This window comes from Toxotes jaculatrix, chromosome 3, assembly GCF_017976425.1.
Source record: "Toxotes jaculatrix isolate fToxJac2 chromosome 3, fToxJac2.pri, whole genome shotgun sequence".
Taxonomy (NCBI): domain Eukaryota; kingdom Metazoa; phylum Chordata; class Actinopteri; family Toxotidae; genus Toxotes; species Toxotes jaculatrix.
Window position 1 is genome coordinate 20,668,380 of NC_054396.1, and position 22,525 is coordinate 20,690,904.

At 40.0% G+C, this 22,525-nt stretch overlaps 1 protein-coding gene across 4 annotated transcripts in view; it reads left to right on the plus strand.

The window, feature by feature from the left end:
- Window positions 1-22,525, plus strand: part of arhgap9 (Rho GTPase activating protein 9) — a 39,434-nt gene that overhangs the window by 7,543 nt on the left and 9,366 nt on the right. Inside the window, exons 2-14 of one of the 4 annotated variants that reach the window (XM_041033447.1) lie at window positions 328-410; window positions 4,039-4,379; window positions 5,399-5,597; window positions 5,775-6,169; window positions 12,020-12,274; window positions 13,375-13,464; window positions 17,230-17,295; window positions 19,349-19,495; window positions 19,665-19,763; window positions 20,370-20,431; window positions 20,575-20,662; window positions 21,180-21,275; window positions 21,797-21,895. In XM_041033447.1, the coding sequence (XP_040889381.1) occupies window positions 4,158-4,379; window positions 5,399-5,597; window positions 5,775-6,169; window positions 12,020-12,274; window positions 13,375-13,464; window positions 17,230-17,295; window positions 19,349-19,495; window positions 19,665-19,763; window positions 20,370-20,431; window positions 20,575-20,662; window positions 21,180-21,275; window positions 21,797-21,895 (1,818 nt within the window). In that variant the 5' untranslated portion in view covers window positions 328-410; window positions 4,039-4,157. The remainder of the gene's footprint in view (window positions 1-327; window positions 411-4,038; window positions 4,380-5,398; window positions 5,598-5,774; window positions 6,170-12,019; window positions 12,275-13,374; window positions 13,465-17,229; window positions 17,296-19,348; window positions 19,496-19,664; window positions 19,764-20,369; window positions 20,432-20,574; window positions 20,663-21,179; window positions 21,276-21,796; window positions 21,896-22,525) is intronic. The other 3 variants (XM_041033449.1, XM_041033448.1, XM_041033450.1) reach the window with 3 other exon arrangements.

The following is a 22,525-nucleotide window of genomic DNA, read 5'->3' on the forward strand; positions in this document are numbered from 1 at the left end:
ATCCTGGCTACATGGGGGAAGGTAGGGTCAGCAGTGGTTCAGTTAGTAGAGGCAGGATCATTTGGAGCATAGGATTAACTGTGTGTGTTCTTTTGTGTGAGTGTGTTCATGATAGAGACAGAGTGTGAGATTTTCTGCAGAGCGGAGATACTGTTTTGTGTCCAATTTTGTGGTTTCCTGCCCCACCTTTTTCATAAACCCGCTCTGTTTCTGTGCTTAATCTTAGAAGACAGCAGTGTCTCTTCCATTTGGGCTTGGCTTGAGGTCAGTTGTTTAAATACATTTGAATGGTTATCTCATCTTGATTTTTTGTTTGTTTTGTTTAAGGCTTTATCACATGCATGGATCTGACTGTGGAGTGAGCTGGTGACCTTGCTGACGTAGACACCTGCTCTCACTTCAGGACCATGGTGAGTTGCTCTCGTTCCCTTTCTCTCTCTGTCTCTCTCGCATGCATGCACAAATTGTATCTCCATTCCTTCAGCTCGGTCTGACTTGCATGCACACGCAGTCTGAGGTGGAGTGAAAGCACTCAAGCAAAGGCAGACAGGCAAATTACATGTAGCACTCACTGTCCAGTTTCTCTCCCCTGTCTTGAAAGTTTGCTCTCATTTTTACACTTTCCATTTTTTGTTTTTCACTGTTCTTTTTTTGTCTGCTGCAGTTCCTTCATCTTTCCATTTGCTGTTGTTGATACCATGCCATAAGCCCTGTGCCCTCAGCCCCTGGCACAAACTCTCAGTGCCTCTCAGCAGCTATGACGGGGTGCCTGTGTCTGTCTCTGACACCATATGGGCCCCTCTGTGTGTTTGGGTGTATGATTCTAGTGCCCTCTCCGCTCTCCATCTGACCTGCAAATACAAACACGGTCTGGCCGCTTTTTATGTGCTCTAGATCATAATTTGTCCTTTCATCCCATTTTCACTGTTGATGAATGCAGGTTTTGCCAGTTGGAGTAGAGTAACACCATTCTTGTTAGAGATTTACTGACACTGTTCAAGCATTTGTTTTAACTTCAAATGGCCACTGTCGTTGCTGGTGTAAATCAGATGCAAGTACTGTCATTAAAATCTGTTGCCACATCTGACGTTTTCTGTCTCCCCTTAGCAAGCAGTCTGAGCTGCTGCCCTTTGGGAGCATCATTAAAGTATCCAAATGCTGAATAATACATCCAGAGACTTTAACCCTGCTATAACAGCCTAATTTGCACATGATGTGATAAAAACTCCAGTGTCTGTGTAAGAACTTTGTGGCAGTGCTGATAAGTGAATTGATGGCTCTGAGGTACTGTATCTGCCTTACAAATGTTCAGTTAGATACAGCTGTACAGTAGATGGGTGTCATTATTTTAGTCTGCATTTATTCTTTTTTTTTTGCTTTCTTCTTACTAGTCGTTTGTTTTGAGCAGTGAGGAGAGACAGGAAAAGACAAACATGTGTGTTGCTGTATCAGAAGAGCTCTTCCTGTCTTTGTGGGGAGAAGAGCTCATAGTCTAAATCATGGACAGACACACACACATACACATACATACATACATATACACACATACATACATACATACATACATACATGCGCATATGCATGCAGCTAAAAAAACTATACTGGCTGTTAGCATTCACGGGCTATAACAGCTATAGCTAAACTGCTAAAGCTAAACTGCTAAAGCTGTCCCACGTCAGAAAAACAAATGGCAAGATGGAGAGGATATGACCCAAACTGTGGTTGAAACGTGATATGTCTATGCCGTTTCCTGTTTGCATGCTCGCCTTCTACCTTAGCTTTTGCCTCTGTCCCTCCTGAGATCAATTGTAGTTCTTTTTTTTTAAGTGTGTTTTTATTATATACACACTATGTTAGCTCATTAATAAAAAAACATTTCAGTACTTCATTATTTTTAACTAGAATTAAGTAAGATTTATTTTAGATTAGATCAAATGACATTTCAGATTGTTCTGAAATTTGTCTTGTGTCACAAACATTCTTTGCTTCATTTACACAGGAAAAACAAGCATAAACTGATTAAACTATAGTACAATTTTACCAATATAGGCAGCTGCAGCATATTCATTTTCGTTCCTACATACACAGATAGACATAAATATCGTCAGTGTTGTGATTGTCACGCCATTTAATGTCACATTTATACAATTTGCAGGTGAAGACAGCGGGAGGGGATTTTGTAAACTCAAAAAACTCAGCTGTGAACCATCTAAAAAATTTTTTAAAGGCCTTACTTATTCTTATGTTCTCTTATTATCCTGCATAAGCGAAATAACTAGTGTATTTGGTGTCATGGCTCTGCAGGACCTTCAAGCATGTTTTACACATGTAAAATAAATACACAATGTGAGAAAAAACACAGTGTGACTCAGTGCAGCTCACTCAGAGGTTGAACTGCTGCAATCTTACTTGGTCCTGTGTGACCAGCAGCTAATGGTGGCTACTGTTAGCAAATGTCAGCAAACACTGGAAATGCTCCTAGGTGCCTTGCAATGATCATCCTGCCAGTGTTAGCCAGCCAGCCAGGCAGGGGAGGCAGGCAGGCAGTCCTTCTGCCCATATGCTGGTACAAAGGGATTTTACTGTAATTCTCTGTAACTGTGGGGGTCACAGTTTCATTTCTGTGCTTTAATAACAGAGGGATTATCAAGGTTCAGTCAGCTAACCCTGCCCTCTCTTCCATCGCCTTCTCATGGCTCACAGCTTCATCCACCTTCATCCATTCATCTGCTGCACAGTCTCTCTATTCTTTTCTTATTTTCTTATCTAGTCCTAACTATATGCTCTTTTTCTTCTTCCACTTTTTGGTAAGCCCCAGGCTTTCAGACTTCTCTTTTTTCCCATCTTATCCATCTACAGTATCTAATTCCTTAGTGCTTCTCTGTATCCCATCCTCAGTAGTGACGTGCATTTTTATATTAATTCTCTTGTTTGCTGCCTCTGCTCTTATCACACAGACTGAGATGGGTTGGGCCTGAGTGTGACTGAAGCACTGTTGCTAGGTGCCTAGGGATGTTCCCCCTCTCTGTGTATGCTTGTGTGTATTTGCAACAGTGTGCGTGTGGGGGTGGGTGGGTGGGTGCATGTACTGTGTTTAGGCTGTATTGCTATGTGTCTGGCAGAAAGTTAGATGCTCTCTTATGTAAGCGGGTCTTGGCTGGGTAGAGCAGGGGCTTAGCTTGGGGATGCTGGCTCAGGTGGAGACACAGAGACAGATGCTATTTTGGGTATACTGCTCTCCTTACATCCTCCAAACGCATGAGTTATTTACTCTCCTAGGTACTGTAGTGGTGTGGAAATATCTGCAGTGACATTTCATCCTCAATCATGTCTGTCAAGTTCAAAACTGAAAGTGTTAATTGCAAGTGAAAATGTTAATATCATTCATTTACCGACATTGGCAGTTCTGTCTAGTGCTGAAATGATTAATTACTTATTTGATTAGTCAGTTGGCAGAAAATGAAATGGCAACAACTTTATGAAACTCTATAATCTATGAATTAGTCATATATGTTATGTATACACACACACGCACACATACACATAAATATGTATATGTACCTAAGCTAACCAGCATCTGGCTGTAGCTCTATATGGAAGAGACAGATACAAGAGTGATAGCAATTTACTCGTAATTACTATAATGACAGTTCTTGATTATAAAAGAAAAAGTCAAACATCTTCACATTGGAGGAACTGGAACCAATGCATGTTTGGCATTTTTGCTAGAAGAGACATTTTATGCAGAAAAAGATGCAGAGAAAAATGTTCTAACATTGTCATACAGTTCAGTGATTTTACCCAGATTAAACCAGACTTCCATTTTTAGCACTAAAAGGATTCATGTTCTTTTCCTGTGCACCTGTACAGAACCAGGTGACATTTTTTCATTGTTCTCTGACAGCTTTAATAATCTCTCTCTCTGTCTCTCTCTCTGTCTCTCTCTCTGTCTCTCTCTCTCTCTCTCTCTCTCTCTCTCTCTCTCTCTCTCTCTCTCTCTTTATCCCTGTGTCAATTTGTCCTCTGTGCTTGTTTCAGAGCATGGCACTGGCCTGGCTCCAGTCTCACCTGTCCTGTGCTAACTCAACCAGTATCTCCAGTATCACACATCAGCACACGCCCAGCAAAGCCTGCTGAACAGGACTGTGTGGTAAGCCATGCTGTCTGGTACTTGGCGGCGCTCTGTGGGGCATCAGCAGCATGCTGCAGCACCTGTGGTGACCACCAGGGGAATGACAGTGTGTGGGGTCCCTAGTGGTACGGTGGTCCTCGAGGCTCAGTATGACTACAACTACCGCGCTGCCGATGGACGCCAGGTCTGCATAAGGGAGGGTGAACGGTTTATTCTCCTGAAGAAGACTAACACTGACTGGTGGCAGGTGAGAAAACAGTGCCAAAATTATTAGCAAATCATGAACATAGCGTCTGCAATGTTCTTTTTTTTCTGGAGGAATGTTTGGATTAAAGGATAAAGCTAGTAATATTCTGTATTTGCTTATTGTCAACAACTAAACCCAAAACCAAAACTACATTAGGCCATCTCTCAGTTCTTTCTGACCTCCCCAACTTGCCCATGGCTCTGAGCCCCCAGGCCCACTGGTTCTCACTGAAGAAAAAATCTTAAACTTCTGGTCACAAATATATACTGTCTTTTTTTTTTTTAAAGCTGGATAATTTTCCTAAACAGTTTGGCATTCAACCACTTATTTGTTGTGTTTATGAGTATTTACAGCAGCAAAACTGTGAATGTGAAACAGACTCAACATAAACTACAGTGCCCAGGAACATGTTACCCAGTGCAATGCCTTGGCTCTTTAGAGTGTTTTTAACAGTCTGTGGATAACCATGTAGTTACATCGGGCTGTGGCTACACGGAACTGCTTGCTTGTATTCATATTTGGTTTCTATCTTTTTTTCAATTTGTTTACTATTAGAAAAATAGGTATTGATAGGCCTATCCTTATCCTGTCAGATATTCAGATTTGCATCACAGCTGCGTGTGTAACAATCTGAGAAACCAGTGAATCAAGTGAGCACACTCTTATAATATGGAGAGATATTAGTTAGCGTAGCATAAACAGCATGGCAAAATCTCAGATGGTCCTCTAATTTCTATATGATCTTGTGGTACATATTATTAAATTGCTTCCAAGAAACACACTAGAGGAAGTGACACTAGCCCATAAAGTTATGCGAGAAAAAAATATTGTCTTTGTCTTTCAAAAGAGAAGTTGTGGGGTTTCTCGTTGCTTCTGTTGGAGTCACAGGAGCTGTGGGGTTAGACATTTCTGGATCGCCCTCAGTCCTCAGCTGTACTGGTTGCCGCTTGGTTGAACAAAGTGGATTTATGTGGGAGAAAATAGCTCTAGCATTTGGAAATCTGTGTCTCCTTTGACAGGTGCGGAGGATTGGCGCAGCCAGTAAAACCAAGCCATTGTATGTACCTGCCACATATGTGACAGAGGTTCCTATTGCACCCATGCCCTCGCCACAGCGCCTGGTAATGTCTGCCTCGCTGAACTCAAACCTCAGGATCCTGCCAAGGGTGTCACTCACTCCCAGTCCAACAGAGACTACCTGTAATGAACAGCGTCAAGGTAGCGTGTGAGAATAAGACAGAGTCTGAGAAAATGTCTGGTTTTTCATTTACTATGACTGTATTACTATATATAATAATATAGTAATATATCTGTATTATAAGAGTAAAAAAATGTCTCTCTTGGGAATAGAAGGAAAATATATTCAGAATTGATCTGTGTTTTTATCTTCCTCAGTGAGCAAACCCTTCTACCGCTCCATGGAAAACCTCAACTCCCATAGTGCCTTCCAGGGGCTGGACAGCACCAACCGCACAGGTGGAGGGCGCTTTCCCACCCTGCCCCTTTCTGGATTCACCTTCACCCCCAACTCTTCCACCTCCGCGCCAGGCCACCTCACGGTCCCTGGATCCCCCGTGGCCTCCGCAGCTCAAACTGCACCACTGAACCCCAGGGTGGTCCCCATGATCACACGGAGCCAGAGCTCCAGCAACTTGCCTGAAAACCTGACAGAGAACCTGTACGATGAGGTGGGCGGTGGCTTCAGCAGTCGTGTCAACCACAGGATCCCGAAGAAGTCTTGTAGCCAGTGGGACATGGTGGGGGCTTCCGGCAAGAACAACCATCTGCAGGTAGGGAAAGGCAAGACCTACAAACCTCACACAGAAGTGAAATCAAATATCTGGCTCACACTGCAGAGCCACAGGGCAACTTAAAGGGAAGTTCTGGTATTTGACAACCTGGGTGTTAGTCTCCTGTTTTGTTTGCTGTGATTTCCTGACAGCTATATTTTGTGTTTACTTTTGGTTGATTTTTGTTGGATTAACAGAAAGCTTTAAGAGGCTTGTGCTTCTTGGTCAAATTGGCATAATTTTTCCTGGGTCCATTTCCAAAATCTCCAAAGTGATTTAGCTGGTAAAATGTTACAATGACCAATAATCATAATGAGCAAAAATGTGACACCGGGTCGACCAGGTTGAAAGTTACCAGAGTATCACTTCAATTAAGCCAAAGTAGAGCATGTTTACACCAATTGCGTTTGAATAAAGCTTTGAACCAATGAAATCAATGCCTTTCACAACTGGGTGGATCTGCACACTTTACTGATAGATGCCAGTAAATCTGATGTAATATAGCAATGTCTAAATCTGAAAGGGTGCCCAAAAACGTGCAGTGAGATTTGATACTCATGCATTCACACACTCGTGGCTCTCAGTTACACCAAAATTTTAACTGCAAAAAAGTGTTTGATTTTATTATGTATTTGCAAATATTGACAGCAGTGGTCATTCATTCCAGTAAAGTTTGAAAAAGTATTTTAATCTCAGTGAGGTATTCTGTTCCCCAGTGCAAGCTTAATTTCATAGGAAGCTGGCTTACAGCTTGTACAAGAAAAGGTCAAAGCAACCAAACAGATTAATCCAAACTTTCTTTGGATCTATAAGCCCTACATTCAGAAACACCCACAAAATACTCGAATTGTCAACTGTAGTCAGACCTATCACCACTGCTACAGTGATTGAAGTTTTACAGTTATGAGGGGGTGGATATTTTCATGTCATACCCATGCAGTTTCTCAAATGAATAAAGCCTAAACCATGTCTGTATCTGACCTTGAAGGAAGTGTGGTATCAGATTAATTTGACTTCCTCTCATTGGCAAAATCTCTAATCTGAAGGATTTACAGGTCATAACTCCAAAACTATAATAAACCAGCTGGTGTTTTTTTTTCTAGCCCTGTGGCAGGGCAGGGTAAACCAGACATATTCGAACATGTATAAAATATTCTGCTTTGAATAATAATGTGTGTCTGATTTGTTTTTCAATTAAAAGTGCACTGGTTAGAAATTACTAAAATTAGATCTGTTCCTCTTCTCTCATTAAAAAATCCAGAATTAATGAATATCCAAATATTTTTCTTTTCAAACTTATACTGGATACTGGATACCAGATGTGTCCTGCATCAAAAGACCATTCTCAGTGCATGTGCAATGCAGGCTTCAAATCAAACTTGTACAGGTTTTTGCGTTGTTGTTTTGAGCTTCCCATCTTTGCATAGTTCAAAGATATAGTTAATTTTTTTACTTAATATAATCAGACAAACCTTTTGGTTAGAAACAAATAATCATAGTTGTATTCATTTTGTACAAAACTGATTAGAATAAAACAGTCCTGGTGTTAATCTTGAATCCCACCGATGGACGATGTTCAGCCATGGCAGCAGAGGCTGTATTCGATTTACGTCTGTACTTGACCTTAATAATCCTCCTAGAGCAGCAATCAAGTTCACATTGTCATGACGTCAGAGCTTCCCTATATTACATCAGTGGGGATTACACAAGGCGTCATTGGTGAATACTCAATAGTTATCTGTCTGTCAGCTGAAGGAAAATCCCACAGCTGAGTATCAAACTGCCTCTACAAAAGGAGTTTTGCTTCCACTGAACCGTGCAGCCACAAGTGACTTCCGACTTTGGATACCAGTGATCTCAGTGGAAATGACAGTGGTCTTTTTCCATCTCTCTCATTCTCGCTCCCTCCCTGTCTGCTGCTGTCTGTGTCTGTATTTGCCCCCTTCTCTCTCTTTACTTTGTTCAAGCCTTAAATACCAGTATCGCAGCCACATTCAGGTCATAACACACTCTCTCTTTCTCTCTCTCTCTCTCTCTCTCTCTCTCTCTCTCTCTCTCTCTCTCTCTCTCTCTCTCTCTCTCTCTCACCGTACGTTGTTCTTTATGAGTTTTCTTGTTAAGTTTTGCTTTGTTTTATGGCATATGACCAAAATGAATGTAAAATACATATGTAAACTAGTCTGTGGATGTCGTAAAGCCCATGAGTGATTTTTGACCTTCTCAGGCCATTGATATGCTGCTACAATAGCTTCCGTTCTCCTGGGAAGGCTCTTTACAAGTTTTAGGGACCTTCCTGCAGGGATTTGCGCCAGTTGAGTCACAACAGCATTAAAGTCAACCGGCGATGTTGGGCAATAAGATTCATTCCAAAATTCATTCCAAAGGTGCTGCATGGAGCTGAAGTCAGGGCTCTGTGCAGGTCAGTTGTTTTCCTCCACACCAGACGTCTCTGTAGACCTAACTTTGTGTAAACAGGCATGGTCATGTTGAAACAGGAAAGAGCCTTCAGAGAACTTCATAGGACTTCTGTCTAAAATATCATTCCTTGCTGTAACATTAAGATTTCCCATAATTGGAACTGAGGGACCTAGCCTATACCATGATGTGGACAGGGGTGTACACTTTTGGTGGAACAGTATATGACATGAGAGAGGAAACACAGAGAGAGAGTGATGAAATGACAAGGGCCCCTATATTGACTCAAATTAGTAACAATGCGGGTATGTACACAAGACCACTAAACCACCTAGTCGCCCCCGATTTTCAACTTTACTCTTTACTATCGGATGTATACAAGATCTCATGACATGCTTCGCATTAGACATCCAAACGTGTAAATAAATGATCATCACACTGAACAAAATAAAGGCAATTATTCTGGTTTTCACATCTGTTGTGCTTCCAGCCAAATATAACCTAGTATAGGAAATAAATGTATAACCCTGAACAAAGAACTGAAAAAGCTGTTTAGACACCCCCTTACGGAAACCAAACCTTTCAAACACAAAGTGTATAAAGTTCTCACATGCAATTAGAGTCACACCTTCACACTTGCAACAATTTCCTCTCTTTCACATATTGATTTTTTTTCCAACCATAGGGCTCACACATTAAAACCAACATTTTACACCTGTATCTTTATTTGAGGAAACACAATATTACTGTGCAGTATGTCTAGCACAGCATTGGCTAGTTCTCATATTACCGGTCTATAAATATAGCTGCTCTATCTTGCCCATGTCATTCTCTGGTAGCATCAGTTAGCAAGAAACCAGCTGTGAGTAAGTGTCTGACCTCGAAGAGGATGAGAATATCAAACCAGAAAAAGAAGAGGTTGAAGAGGAAGTTTATGAAAAACAATGAATAAGATCTGGGAGTCCACTATTCTGGCCAAGAAACCAATGAAAGGGCTGGCAATACAGGTGATAACATTTGTGATTAACTTTTACTTATCATTTTTGGTAATCTTTAACTAGATGGAAAAAAATGAGCTACATGTCTTTGTGTACTACGTTTCATCTTTTATAGAAGTGGCATGAATCGTACTTCAGGAAGTAATTATTGTACTGTCAGCAGTTTGTTTGAAAAGCATTTTGAACAGAATAATGAACCACATTTTGCTTTCTTTGATTTTTACTGAGCCTTTTATATTTTACTTGAATGGGCAATTCATCATTCAAAGTTCTGAACAAAATTAGAGATGTGAGAAGCAATTCAGAGATGTGGAAACAAACTAATTCTTACAGCTATCTTATTTGGAAAGTCTATTGACAGACCTGATTTGTCATCACATGAAAGGCATAGGTGTAACTAATAACATTAATAATGGCTCTATTGCATGTAAGTGTGGAGGTAAACCATGCCAGGTGAAAATAAGTTTTTATTTTTAGTTATATATACAAATTAAACACAAATTCAAAGAAGACTGCATCTTCCTTCCATTGCGCAGGTCTCTCTGATCTTTAACGGTTTTCTTCTGACACAAATCGCTTCTTTTAATCTGCTGAACAAAGAAAATGTTTTATTTTTTCTCTGCATTTACATTTATCATATAACGCAGCATATTGGTGCTGGCGCAGCAGCAAATCATGGTTAGTATATACCGGTTTGAATTTTTCCAGGGGAAGACAATCCGCTGTTGCTCTGGAATAATTTTGTTAAAATATATATTGTTGGCCCATCATTGACTTTTAAGCTACTGACTGAGGTAATGGATTGATTACAGGTTGGCAGGAGAGGAATCAATACACAGCCCAGAAACACATAAGCTCTGTCATGTTGTTACAAAATGACCTAAAAGTGCTTTGCATAGTGTTAATGAGCAATTGCCCTGTTTAACCCTGTTGGGAAACATAGGTTTTGATGTAACCACTAAGGTGAACAGAAGGAAACAATGGGACAGTAAGTTTCAGGCGAGCGGATGACTCAGTGCTGCCCCCTGGAGTAAATTGCAGTCACACAACTTTTTATGTGTCACATCCATTCACACACACATCCATGAACCTGCACGCACACAACTTGGATCCATACACACACATGTCCCGTCAGTCATTATCTGACAAACCTGTGTGCTATGTGTTATGTAACAGGGATCAACCAGCTAGCCAGTCAATCAGTTAGTGAATTATGTGTCAGCTATATTTCGTGGAAAGATGATCTTCCATGCATATCCTTTCAATTAATTTCATTGGATTTGCAGATCTCCTCTCTTGTAGCTGTTGCTTTAGTCCTCTCTATCTGGCCAAGCACATGCGTTTCTATAAGCTCTGTCTTAATCCAGAGTCTGACTGGTTATTCTACAGTGGGATTTATTTGTTTCTCTTTGTGGTTTCTGTGGGGTTCCTGTCTCTTCTCTCCACACTGAGAACATTGTGTTTGTTCAAGGCCCTGATATACTCTGCTTCTGGTACCTGATCTGTGCTATTATGAAAACACACATTTTTTTTTCGCACATTGTAGCCAAGTCAAGCTCAAGTTGTACTATACAATCTCTACAGCATATAGAAGCTACTTTGGGGCCTTGAATAAAGAAAACTTTCTCAAAAAAAAAAAAAAAAAGCTTTGAATGGTAATGCATATTGGGTTGAACAAATACGTAATCAGAGACATGGTAACAGGAACTAATTACATTCAATTCAGGTTTATTTATATAGCACTGAATCATAGCAGAAGTTGTCTCAAGGTACTTTCCATATAGAGATCTAGACTGTACTCTTTATAGTATTGCACACGTACATTCTCTTCAGGTCATTAAAAGATAGCTCCCATAACTTTTAATCAGTAGGTCCCACAAAAAAAAAGAAAATCCAAAACCAACATTTATATGTCTTTTCAACTTTATGAACAAATAACATAGATTATTCCTCTCAAACCTCTGATGTTGTCCAAAAGCTATTACAAGCACATCCTTTACTGCATGTTGTACTGGGTGACGTTAAAAGGGTCAGTCCAACAGAGATCATCCTACTGCCATAAATACTCACTAGTGGACCAAATGTGTATTAATCTGCAACCGAAAATAGTCCTGAACAAATGCACTATAAACTACAGTGCCCAGCTGTTTTAGGGAATTATTAAGACCTAATGAAACAAAATGCAACTTTACATTTGTGACCTGTTTTTAAAGATTTATACCTTCAGTATCAATGACTGGGCTTGAGGCTGAGAGCCACAGTGAGAGGAGAGGGGTTGTTGTCCGTTGAATCATGTTTTTCTTTTTTTTTTTACTTTTGTATTTAAGTTTCACTTGTTTTTCCTCCATGTCACCTCTGTTTTTCCCTCTTCCTCTGATTCTCTCTCTGTCTCTCTCTCTCTATTGCTTTTTCCCCTTTTTCTCTGTCTGCCTACAAGGTCCCAACAGAGTCCTATCTGTCACAGCTGTCCTGGCAAGACTCCCCTCTTTACACTGAAAGCATACAGCCAGAGAAACCGCTGTCGCAGCCAGAGCCACCACAACCTGCCCCGGGTCAACAGCCTCTTCAGATCAAGGACCTGTGGGAGCAGTACTCAGACCCAGCTACAGGTAGATTCTTCTATGTTAACACCCTCACCAAGGAGAGGTCCTGGAAACCCCCTCGTCGGGCTCGTGGACACACTGACAACAAGGTACAACACCTAGTACTGTTTGTTACTCCTCCTGAATCTGTGTTTCTTTTTTCTTTTTTTCTTAGCCGCAAAATTTTGAAACGGTGGGCAATTTCAGAGCTGGATGAAAGCTGCTTTTCTCAAAGGAAAGGATAGAAAAGGGTCAGAGTGTAGAATAAAAAGGAATGCTCATTTATATGCTCACATAGTTTGAGTGTATCAGCACTAAAAGGGACCTTTTCAGCCAAAAAACTTCATAAGACCTAAAGGAACGCAATTTTCTCTTGACTTACACATGAGGTGATGCAGAGAGGGTTGCACACACAGTGATCACAGGACAGCTTTCCACAGCACGTGGAGTAGTTTCATATATGAGTTTGAGTGGCAGTCACTCTACATATTCTCACTTTGAACTTGACACTTAGAGAGTTGCCTAATATTGCAAAGTAACTGACCAAAGTCATCAACAGAAACAGACAACTTTAAAGGAATAGTTTTACATTTTAGGAAATATGCTTGTTTGCTTTCGTGCTTAAAGTTACATTAGAAGATTGATATCCATCTTATATCTGTCTGTTGATTATGAAGCTATAGCCAGGAGAAAGCTTAGCTTGGCATAAAGCCTGGAAACAGCTAGCCTAGCTCAGTCCTAAGCTATCAAAATTTACCTACTAATTCACCTGATTTACTTATATCTCATTTGTTTAATCCATGCAAAAACCAAAGTATAAAAATTGCATGTATATGGCTCAGTTGCCAGGCAACCAGTGAAAGTTACTGCTCTCATCCAAGAAAGCACGTCCAAGCACATAACCCCCCCATAAAACAGTTCTAACAGGTAAATTTTGTTACCGTTTGACAGAGCCAGGTTAGCTGTTTTTCCCGGTTTCACTCTTAACGCTAAACTAAGCTGACTGGTTGCTGGCTGTCTTTTACCGAACAACTGCAAAAGTGGGGTCATTCATTTTAACTAAAAGACAGCCAATAAGCGTATTCCCCCAAAACATCTAAGTATTCCTGCAACACACGGAATGGTGCTGAATATTGTACATTAAGTGGACAATGTTACTGACAGACAGACAGCATTAACTCAACAATATGTGTGTGTGTTTCTCTGGCAGGGCAGCCCAGTACAACCTCAGACATTACCAAGGGAAACTAGCCATCTGTCATTACCACTTCCTGAAGCTGGCAATGGAACCATGCACAGGGTAAGGCCGTTGTACAGAGGTGGTAAAATTCAGGCCTCCTGACGTCCTTTTGCGTGATTTAACAGTTAAATTATGGCAATCAGAGTAAATGGGGAGGTTTTGGGATGACTGAATTTGGATGAGGTTTGAGATCCTTGAGTATAGTGACAGAATGTTGCATAATGATAACACGTCTTAATTGGGAAAGGTCTTGCTCTGCTACTGTTGCTGTTGTCTCCACCCTGACATTTAACTAACAGCCACAGGTACAAAGCCAAGAAAACCATCTTTTGCTTAGTCTTTGTGCTGTCAGGTATTTTGAGCCTGCCTTGTTTGAAGTCTTATATAAAAAGACTTATAAAAAGCACCAGTAGACTAGCTGAAGTAGAAAGTGACGAGGACGGTTGGAGGGAAAGAAAACTATTATAGATAGACAGTTATGTAGATAGATATAGATAGACATTAGTGAGGACTTAGACTGTGATAAACTGTTGTAACCTCCCTTGGGCTTATGTTGCCCTGACACGTGTGTGGGGGTGTGTGTGTGTGGGGTGTGTATATATAAATATATATCTTACCCTTATTGGTTAATTTTGCTGCTCACTCACATTGGAATTGTTTGCTGTCTCTGTGATCCTTCTCATAAGGAAGTTTGTTCTAATTAGGTGGTGGGAAATGTTTTTTTTTTTTTTTGACCCTGTTTGCCAAGTAAGCGTTTCTGCCAAGATAGTAAGTTCATGTTGGTTTACTTTTTTACACTCATTAATTTATTTGGTTAATTAGAACTGTCAAGACGCTTTTATGTTCCTAAATGTCCTGTTGTGTACATAATTATTAAAAGTATTAAATAATAATTCTTATGTAACATTCAACATTTAAGTGCAAACAGCTGTGCTTTGCCATCTGTAAACACGGTCAGACAGAACAAACTGCAGAGAGATGAAAAACACAGACCCCGTGCCAATCTCACATGTGAGGCTGTTGTCAGCCTCTGTCACCCAGAATGCACAGTGTCCAGACTAGCAGTGTGTACCACATTGAAGCAGAGAGAAATGCTGAGCGTGGCCAAATTAAAAAGGGGATTACATCTTTCTAGCTGCCACATTGTTTACTGACCGACTCAGTGCCTTATTTATTTATTTATTTATTTATTTATTTATTTATTTATTTATTAACTGTCCTCTGACACACACTTCCTCTCAAAATGATGTTTTTGTTGGGCTAATCCCTGGAGAGAATAAAAAGGTAATGCCTCTTGATCTGATGCAGATGAGCAGAAGCCATTAGGGCTACACAGAGGGAGACAGAGGACTTTTTTAAAATCCAAAACGTTACAAAACAAAGCTAAATTTAAAACCACTCACTGAAACATGTCATTGACCTTAAAGCTCTCCCTGACCTCACAGATGCTGTCACAGTAAAAACCTCCACTGTATCATTCTTTTCACCTTTTTTGGAAACTTGATTTTACAAGAGTGTGTTTGTACGCACTGAGTGAGGAAGTACATCTGTTGTATCAAATGTAAAGGTTTTGGGAATTTATGCAACAGCCTTCGATGAAATTGACCTGTCCACTAATTCGGTGACGGCATTTATGCAGGGAAGTGACACAAGCTCTGTGATCCTGATTGTTAGGGATAAGCATTTTGCATCTCAAGGATGCGTTGCCTCAATGTTGCGTCAGTGTTTCAAATTTAATGTAGCTCATCAAAAAAATACCCACATGATCAAAGCAGTGATACCCCATCAAGTCGGTTTGAGATGCATTCTGTTGACCTATATGTGTCAGTTTTTATTCTGTGGAACATGTATTACCGAATAGGAACTTAACAGATGATATATAATGCACACTGCATGCCACATGAGTTTATGACCCAGGTGTTAAAACCCCAAATGACCCACATTACTTGTTAACACACAGCGTCCTCTACCCTAGATTTTTATTTTTGAGAATTCTTAGAACCTTAATCATGTTGTCTCCTTCCTGTCCTTTGTGAGCTCATATGTACAAATTTTTCAAAAGTGATTACCGTCATATACTCAAATGCTGTACAATTTTAAGGTACTAGCACATCGCATGTATATCCATTTTACTTCATGCTTGTATGCTACTTCATTTCAGAAGGATCTGTTGTACTTTTTACTCCCTGACGTATTTTGTATATTTGAGACTAGAGCATTAACACAGACAATTACTTGTTTAGCCAGTCAATCGGCAATTAATTTAATCAACTATTAAAAAATGATTTTGATTTTTGATTAATCGCTCATCTTCTAGAAAAAAACATTATCTCATTCCAGCTTGTTAAATGTTAGGATATGCTGCGTTTCTCTGTTTCATATCAATGTAAACTGAACATCATTGGTTCTTGAGCTGTTGGTTCGACAACTAATTGATCAATCTAGAAAATAATGTAGTACTTGAGGAAAATTTGAAAACTAAAGCCTTAGTAGAAATGGGCTACTTTTAAAGATATAATTTAAAGATTTAAAGATACTTATATTAGAAATAAATCATCTAAATATTTCCTCCACCTCTGTCATTGCCTACACAACTTGCAAACAATTCCTTTGGACAGTGGTTCACGTGGTAATGTATAAAGATACTTATATTAGAAATAAATCATCTAAATATTTCCTCCACCTCTGTCGTTGCCTACACACCTTACAAACAATTCTTTTGGACAGTGGTTCACGTGGTAATGTCAGCAGAGTTCTGGTGTGGTTATTCAGTTGAGCCTACCTTCCTGGTTGAGCTGCCCTACTGAGACTGATTGTACTAACAGATAAAAAAAAACCCAGCTTCCCTCTAGAATGGGGAAGTAGACGCAGGCTGAGACAAGAGGGAGAGATGAATGGTTTTTACGTTTTGACACCAAGAAGAAAAAGTACCATGACATGAAACAGCAGAAAGCTGAGGACTTAAATTCGACAGATATCAAGCACTAAGAGACGAGAGTTGGCCTGGATTGTATTACTGGATAATCAGTGATAATGAATACCTATGCTGTAAGTTCATTTAAGTTTCCTACTCAGTATCATTTACATAATTGTGTTATGTTCCTTATTGCTGTTGGATTTCTGGCAGCACGTGAAATGTCTTGCCTGTTAAATGGAACAGAATATGTTTTATTTGACTATCATGCTAATATGGTTCACTTAAAATAGCTTTTCCGTGTCAGAGGCACTGGTACTGACTGTCATTGTCACAGAAAGCTGACATGACTGTGCTAATGTGGATGTATGCGATGAGCGGCCCAGTTCAATAACAGAAGTTAAAGAAGAAAAGATCAGCATGCTTGAGTCAAACAAGTACTATGCAATGAAACTTTCAGTCAAACTGAGTAACGGCAGCAACTGCCTGTCATTGACTTCAGATGGCTATGGGTGTTTGTGTCTCTGTGTGTACTTCTGTGCTATGCTGGTGAATCAAAGAGCAGTTTTAGCTGGCAGGATGTAAGGGGGGCAGAGGAGTAGTTTCGCTATTGGTGTGAGCGTTAGCCTGGGCTTCACTGCACTTAACTTTAAAAAAAAAAAAAAAAAAAGAAGTCTGCATCCTGTTTTTCATGTTGGTGTGAATAGCACCCAAATGGCTGCCATTTTGATCCCAACTCACTGTAGCACAATTAAACAAAAAGTGAAGATTTCTTTTATCTTTTCTGCAGCTCAGTTATACAGAAAATTGAGTATACCTGTGTTTAAATTTACATAATATTAATAGCAAGTGTTCATCTAAGTTTCATGTGTTTGTCTTCCTGCATCTCTCTTCTTTCTCTCTCTCTCTAGCTGTCACCTGATTTCCTCCGCGGGAGCCACCAGAGGAATACTGACAGTGGCTGGCAGATGAAACAGGTGAAACTCCTCTCTATATCAGCTGCACTCTTTCATCGCCACAGGGCATCTAATGCATTTCACCTTGACTTTCACCTTGTAAAAAATCTGCAGTCAAAGACTAAAGTTAAAGATAACACCCTTTGCCAGCTTTACATATTTTCCCTGCACACCAGGATGCATTTACTTAACAAAATGGGACACCACAGAACTCTGCTGGCTTAGTTTGCCACCTTGACTTTGTCACCAAGATAAGAAAATATAAAATCCTGCTTCATGTTACTCTTGCATACAGTATTGACCACCAAGGTCATTAACTTATGTCGACACATGAATATCTATAGATGACTTGGACTACCTAAAAACGTTTAGATGACAGCTCTTTCATTGGTATTGTTGTTTGCGTGACTGACTGTGAAGGTAATCCTAAGTGTTTTGTCAGCACTTAAAGGGCTTTTGATGGAGGGTGTTTTCCTCATGAAAATCAATGAACTTGAGTCGTTAGATTTGCAAAAACTGCATCTCCACTGTATTACTGTAGAATACATTAAAGTACTGCCAGCTATGCTCTTTAGATTCTCAGAGATCAGCATTTATGCATATTAAGGTGGTGAAATAGCAACTCATGGTGTAAAAAGAAAGGCTGTTATCCAAGCAGTTCTTACTGCAACATGTTGCATCACAGTGGGGTGTGGGTGCGCTTGGTTTAAAGCCCTTTTAAAGGCCTCCTCTTAGCAAAGGAGCAGATTTGGCTCTTAGTGCTAATCCACCTTGCATGAAGAGATGGCAAACATTAGGAGGAATATTTAGTCTGATTGTTGAAACTAGGTTACAGGGATTGGGAAAGGTACTTAGTTATGGCTATTGCTGCAAAAGTTGAAGTTGTATGAATATGTGCATTTGTGTGCGATCATACACACTTGTAAATGTGTGTGTGTGGGATTGTAGGCGTAAATATTTTGCATGTAAAGTTACAGATGCTCATGCATGCATCATTGTGTCTGACAATCTGTCTCTCCTGTGAAGTGAAGCAAAACAAGTTGAACATTTCAAAGAAGCTGCAGTGTTTCTCCATCTGCTAATGTGCAGAGTTCTCAGGACAGGCAGTTATGCACCCTCATCGGTGTTTCTCTGAGTGCCAGAATAGTTCAGATCAAATTTGCAGTTCAGACAGGTAACTGTATGGAGCACTGCTACCGTATTGTTGTTCTTCCTCAAAGAGAAATTGAGAGAAGTTTAAAATACTTGGAGCTTAAGTCAGACTTGATCTGACATGAGAGAAAATCTCAAGATGCCTACCACTGTATGAGAACTCCTGAGAACAGATGTACAAAAGAAACCTGTTGAAATACTGATGCTGAGACACTGTGTTAGGTTCTTGACCAAAGTGAGAGAGGTGAAGTAAACAACTGTGCGAATGATTTGCAAGTCTGCATTCAGTGCCTCAGTGCCTGTCTATGGCTCTTTTAACCTGAACTGATTATTTGAAACCTTTTACCACCTCTGCTGTCATCTGTCAGAGAAACAAAGCAATCATGCAGCATCAGAGTGCTTGTCTTTAACAAATACATCCACTGCAGCAAAACTAAATAATTATGCTTGTTTGCATGAATTGGTTTTGGCATAAAATGCTTGAAGTGTATGTGTTAGTGCATACAGGAAGTGAAATTTAGAAATAAGGGGAGAAACTGGATGATGAATTTCTGAAAAGGCCCTGACCTTTCTGCTGTTCCTTACTGTTGCTTGTTTGTAATTTTAATTGTTTAGGAATTTATGCTCATTGTACTGTTGCACTCTGGTTGCTTAAGGCAAGAGCATCAACTAAATACTAAAATATACAGTAAATATAAGATAAAGAAAAAGGTTCTTCGACATTCTGCATACAATTATTCAGAAGAAAACAAACTTATATCAGGTCTCTCAGGCTTTGAACACAATCTGTAGATTTAAAAGTGCCACAGGAGTATGTTTTTTCTTCAGTTTGCTCACCATAAATCAGCAATTGCCCTTGTTTGTCTGTTCCCCTCTGACCACCAACCCAAACATGTGACCCTGACCCTTAACCCCCATGAAGAGCATGCAGCGTGCAGTCTCCTCTGATACCCTGAGCACGATGACGTTCAGCAATGCAGATGCCCAGTGCCATAGCTCTGCCCCCCTGCATGATGCCAAGCAGCAGCTCAGCCACTCCCAATCTATGATCCTGCCTGAGAATGGCAAGGTACTCACCTACAGAGCACATATGCACAAGCTCATAAAACGTGTTCACCGGCACTCAGAGAGCAGAGGAAATGCAGATAAACATGAACAGAGGGAAGCACTGCACTGTTGCATATACACATATAGACAAATGAAGCTGATGGTGACAATGCCCATTTCCTGTCTTTCAGCTGGTCCAGCAGTGCAGAGATTACTCCTGCAATGTGACCAACATTGTCGTGGAGCCTCCTTCTCCTGAGAGCTCTCCAGACAGCGATGGCTGCACACCGGTGAGACCATACTGCCTTTTACTTCATAAATGAACTCACCTGTATGTATTTTACATGGATTTAATATCAATATAGATAGATCAATAGATATTGGTCTACCCAGTAAGATATTAAAGGGTCAACTCACTCATTATTACAAATCATCAGCAGATAGTTTGGGTTTTGTTTGCAGATGTTGTGAGATACCCGCTGGTGACACTGGCACTTGAGTTATTCAGATGTAATTTTTCGGTCCTTCTTCACCCAGCTTTTCTTCAGTTTGTTCCCCACTGTCTTTATGTACTGTACTCGACACTTATAACTTCACAGTCAGGATTAATTCGGTTCTCCTGCACCTTAAACGGGGCCATACCGCAGTGGGAGATTTTAGAGCAGCTCCCCTCCTGCTATTTTTTTGAATGATGCAACAGTTAAGTTAAATGGGTTTGCTCAGGATGCAGTATATTACACAGAGGAAAAGCCCTCTGCTGTACTTTACTGTTAACATTTAAACTTGTCCTCACACACTCTTATTATTGAGTGATAACATTAGTGTGACAGTATAAGACTTAGTGCTTGAATACAGCAGATTATAATGCACTTTAAACCCTTTTAATGTGTTCTCAGGAGCTGGAGAAAGCTGGCCTCTTGAACAAGACAAAGATTGCAGAGGGAGGCCGGAAACTGAGGTGAGACGTCAGGAGATTGCTCCCATTAAAGACAAATTAGATTGCACCTGGTTTTATGAATGTAGTGTTCAAGCAAATTAAGGCAAGTATGATTTGCTACACTGAATCCTGACTGATTAAAACACGTGTTTGTTGGATTGCAGGAAAAACTGGAGTCCCTCATGGGTGGTGTTGGTTGGGAACAGTCTGGTTTTCTTCAAAGATCCTAAATCACAGACACCTTCCAGCTGGGTAAGAGCTCAAAGAAGCCCTGTGTTTAATGGCTTTAGTCGAGTTAATGTCTCTACATAAACAAGTTTTGCTACAGTACAAAACAACTGGGTGGAAAATTCTGTGAAGTCTCAAATTTCTTGATTACAAAATCCTCAGCTAACACTTAGCATGAGTCACTTTTTTCTTATTTGAAAATGAAATAAAATGGCAGCTTACCCAAGTCAGGTGATTCTTGTCCATTGCACAAAGACCAGAAGCTTTTGACACCTCAAGAAACTACCTACACAGCTGGATGTTTAGGATCGTTATGTGTGTCTTCTTTTCACTTTGTTCTCATGGGTCTTTGCAGTAAAATGACACACATCAGCTCTTAAAACAGGTAACACAGATATGTTGATGGCATTGTTGATGGTATTGTGTATCAAAAGGGGAAAAAGTGGTGGCATGCAAATTGCGCACAGCAAAAAACACACAAACATCAGTCAATTCAGCCAACAAATATATGTTTTTTTGTGTCTCGATTTATCGAAAACAGAAACCTGGAAACAGTCGCCCTGAGAGCAGCGTGGATTTAAGAGGAGCACAACTGCACTGGGCCAATGAGCTATCCAGCAAAAAGAATGTCTTCAAGGTAAGAAACGTGAAATAACTAACAAAACCAAGTTAAGGGAAACTTTGAGAAGCACATGATCTCAAGATGCCTTCAAGATGCCTCTGTCATTCTTTAAATCTTGAAAAATTCAACATGTTGTAAATGAGCATAAACTCCTCAAATGTACAGACGTCAGAGACACCTTTATTTTTAGTTTTAACAGTTCTGTGAGCTGACGTATACAGAGAACGTAGATACAGTAAGTAGCAGAAATTAGAATCCCATTTTTGTCAGCAAAGGGTCCTTATCAGTGGGGGAAGTGAGAGCGGGAAGCTTTCTTTCACTCAGACTCTCGACTGTGACCCATAGTGAGGGAGAGGAAGCAGTAAAAATTAATTTTCCACTGAAATGTGGCAGATTTAAGTGTAAGTGCTGCATTATGTTTAGAATGAGAGAAATGCCACGGAAGTGTGAAAACATGTATACTTTAAATCCTCAGAGGGGAGCTTTGGGGACAGGTCGTGATGCATTTAATTGGTTTGCAAATGTTTATGTTTCAGCTGAGGACAGTGACAGGCAATGAGTTCCTGCTGCAGTCAGAGACTGACTCTCTTGTCAGAGAGTGGTACAAAACCATTCAGAATGTCATCGACAGGCTGGTAAGACACACAAACACAGAACAAGACACACAGAGTTGCACTTTAAATTTACCACATCTCTGTTAGTGGCTAATATGGTTTCCCTTTTGGATCAAAATAAGGTCATACCCTCAGTACATAAGATTTTCTCCACTGCCTTTTACTAAATCTTAACACACACATTTGCTCATATGTTCTTGCACTTTGAATGTCTTATGTTTTTTTTTTATGTCATTTATGCCTAATGTATATCACACGCATAAAAGAAAAATGCAATATAGATAAACTGCTTTGCTTTAGGGGACACTGATTTATTTTATAATGCAAACATGTTAAACAACTGACTTATACAGCATCAATATGCTTGAAGAAAGGAGGTAGAATGTTATATAAACAGACATTGTTACATTATCACTGTACACTGTGATAAGCTGTGTTTTGGCTGATACTTCATCTTTTGAAGTATCAGTAATTGTAGTTACATCATTTAGAAAATTTAGGGGAAATCCTAGCTGAAATGGTTACTCAAGATCAAAAGTTTTATTTTAAAACTGGTGAAAAGAAACTGGGGAACAGCACTTAGCAGACTAAAGAGTTAGGTATTTCCCTAAGGAGTTGGTGGAGACCAAAAGCAGAGCTAAAAGAAAAGTG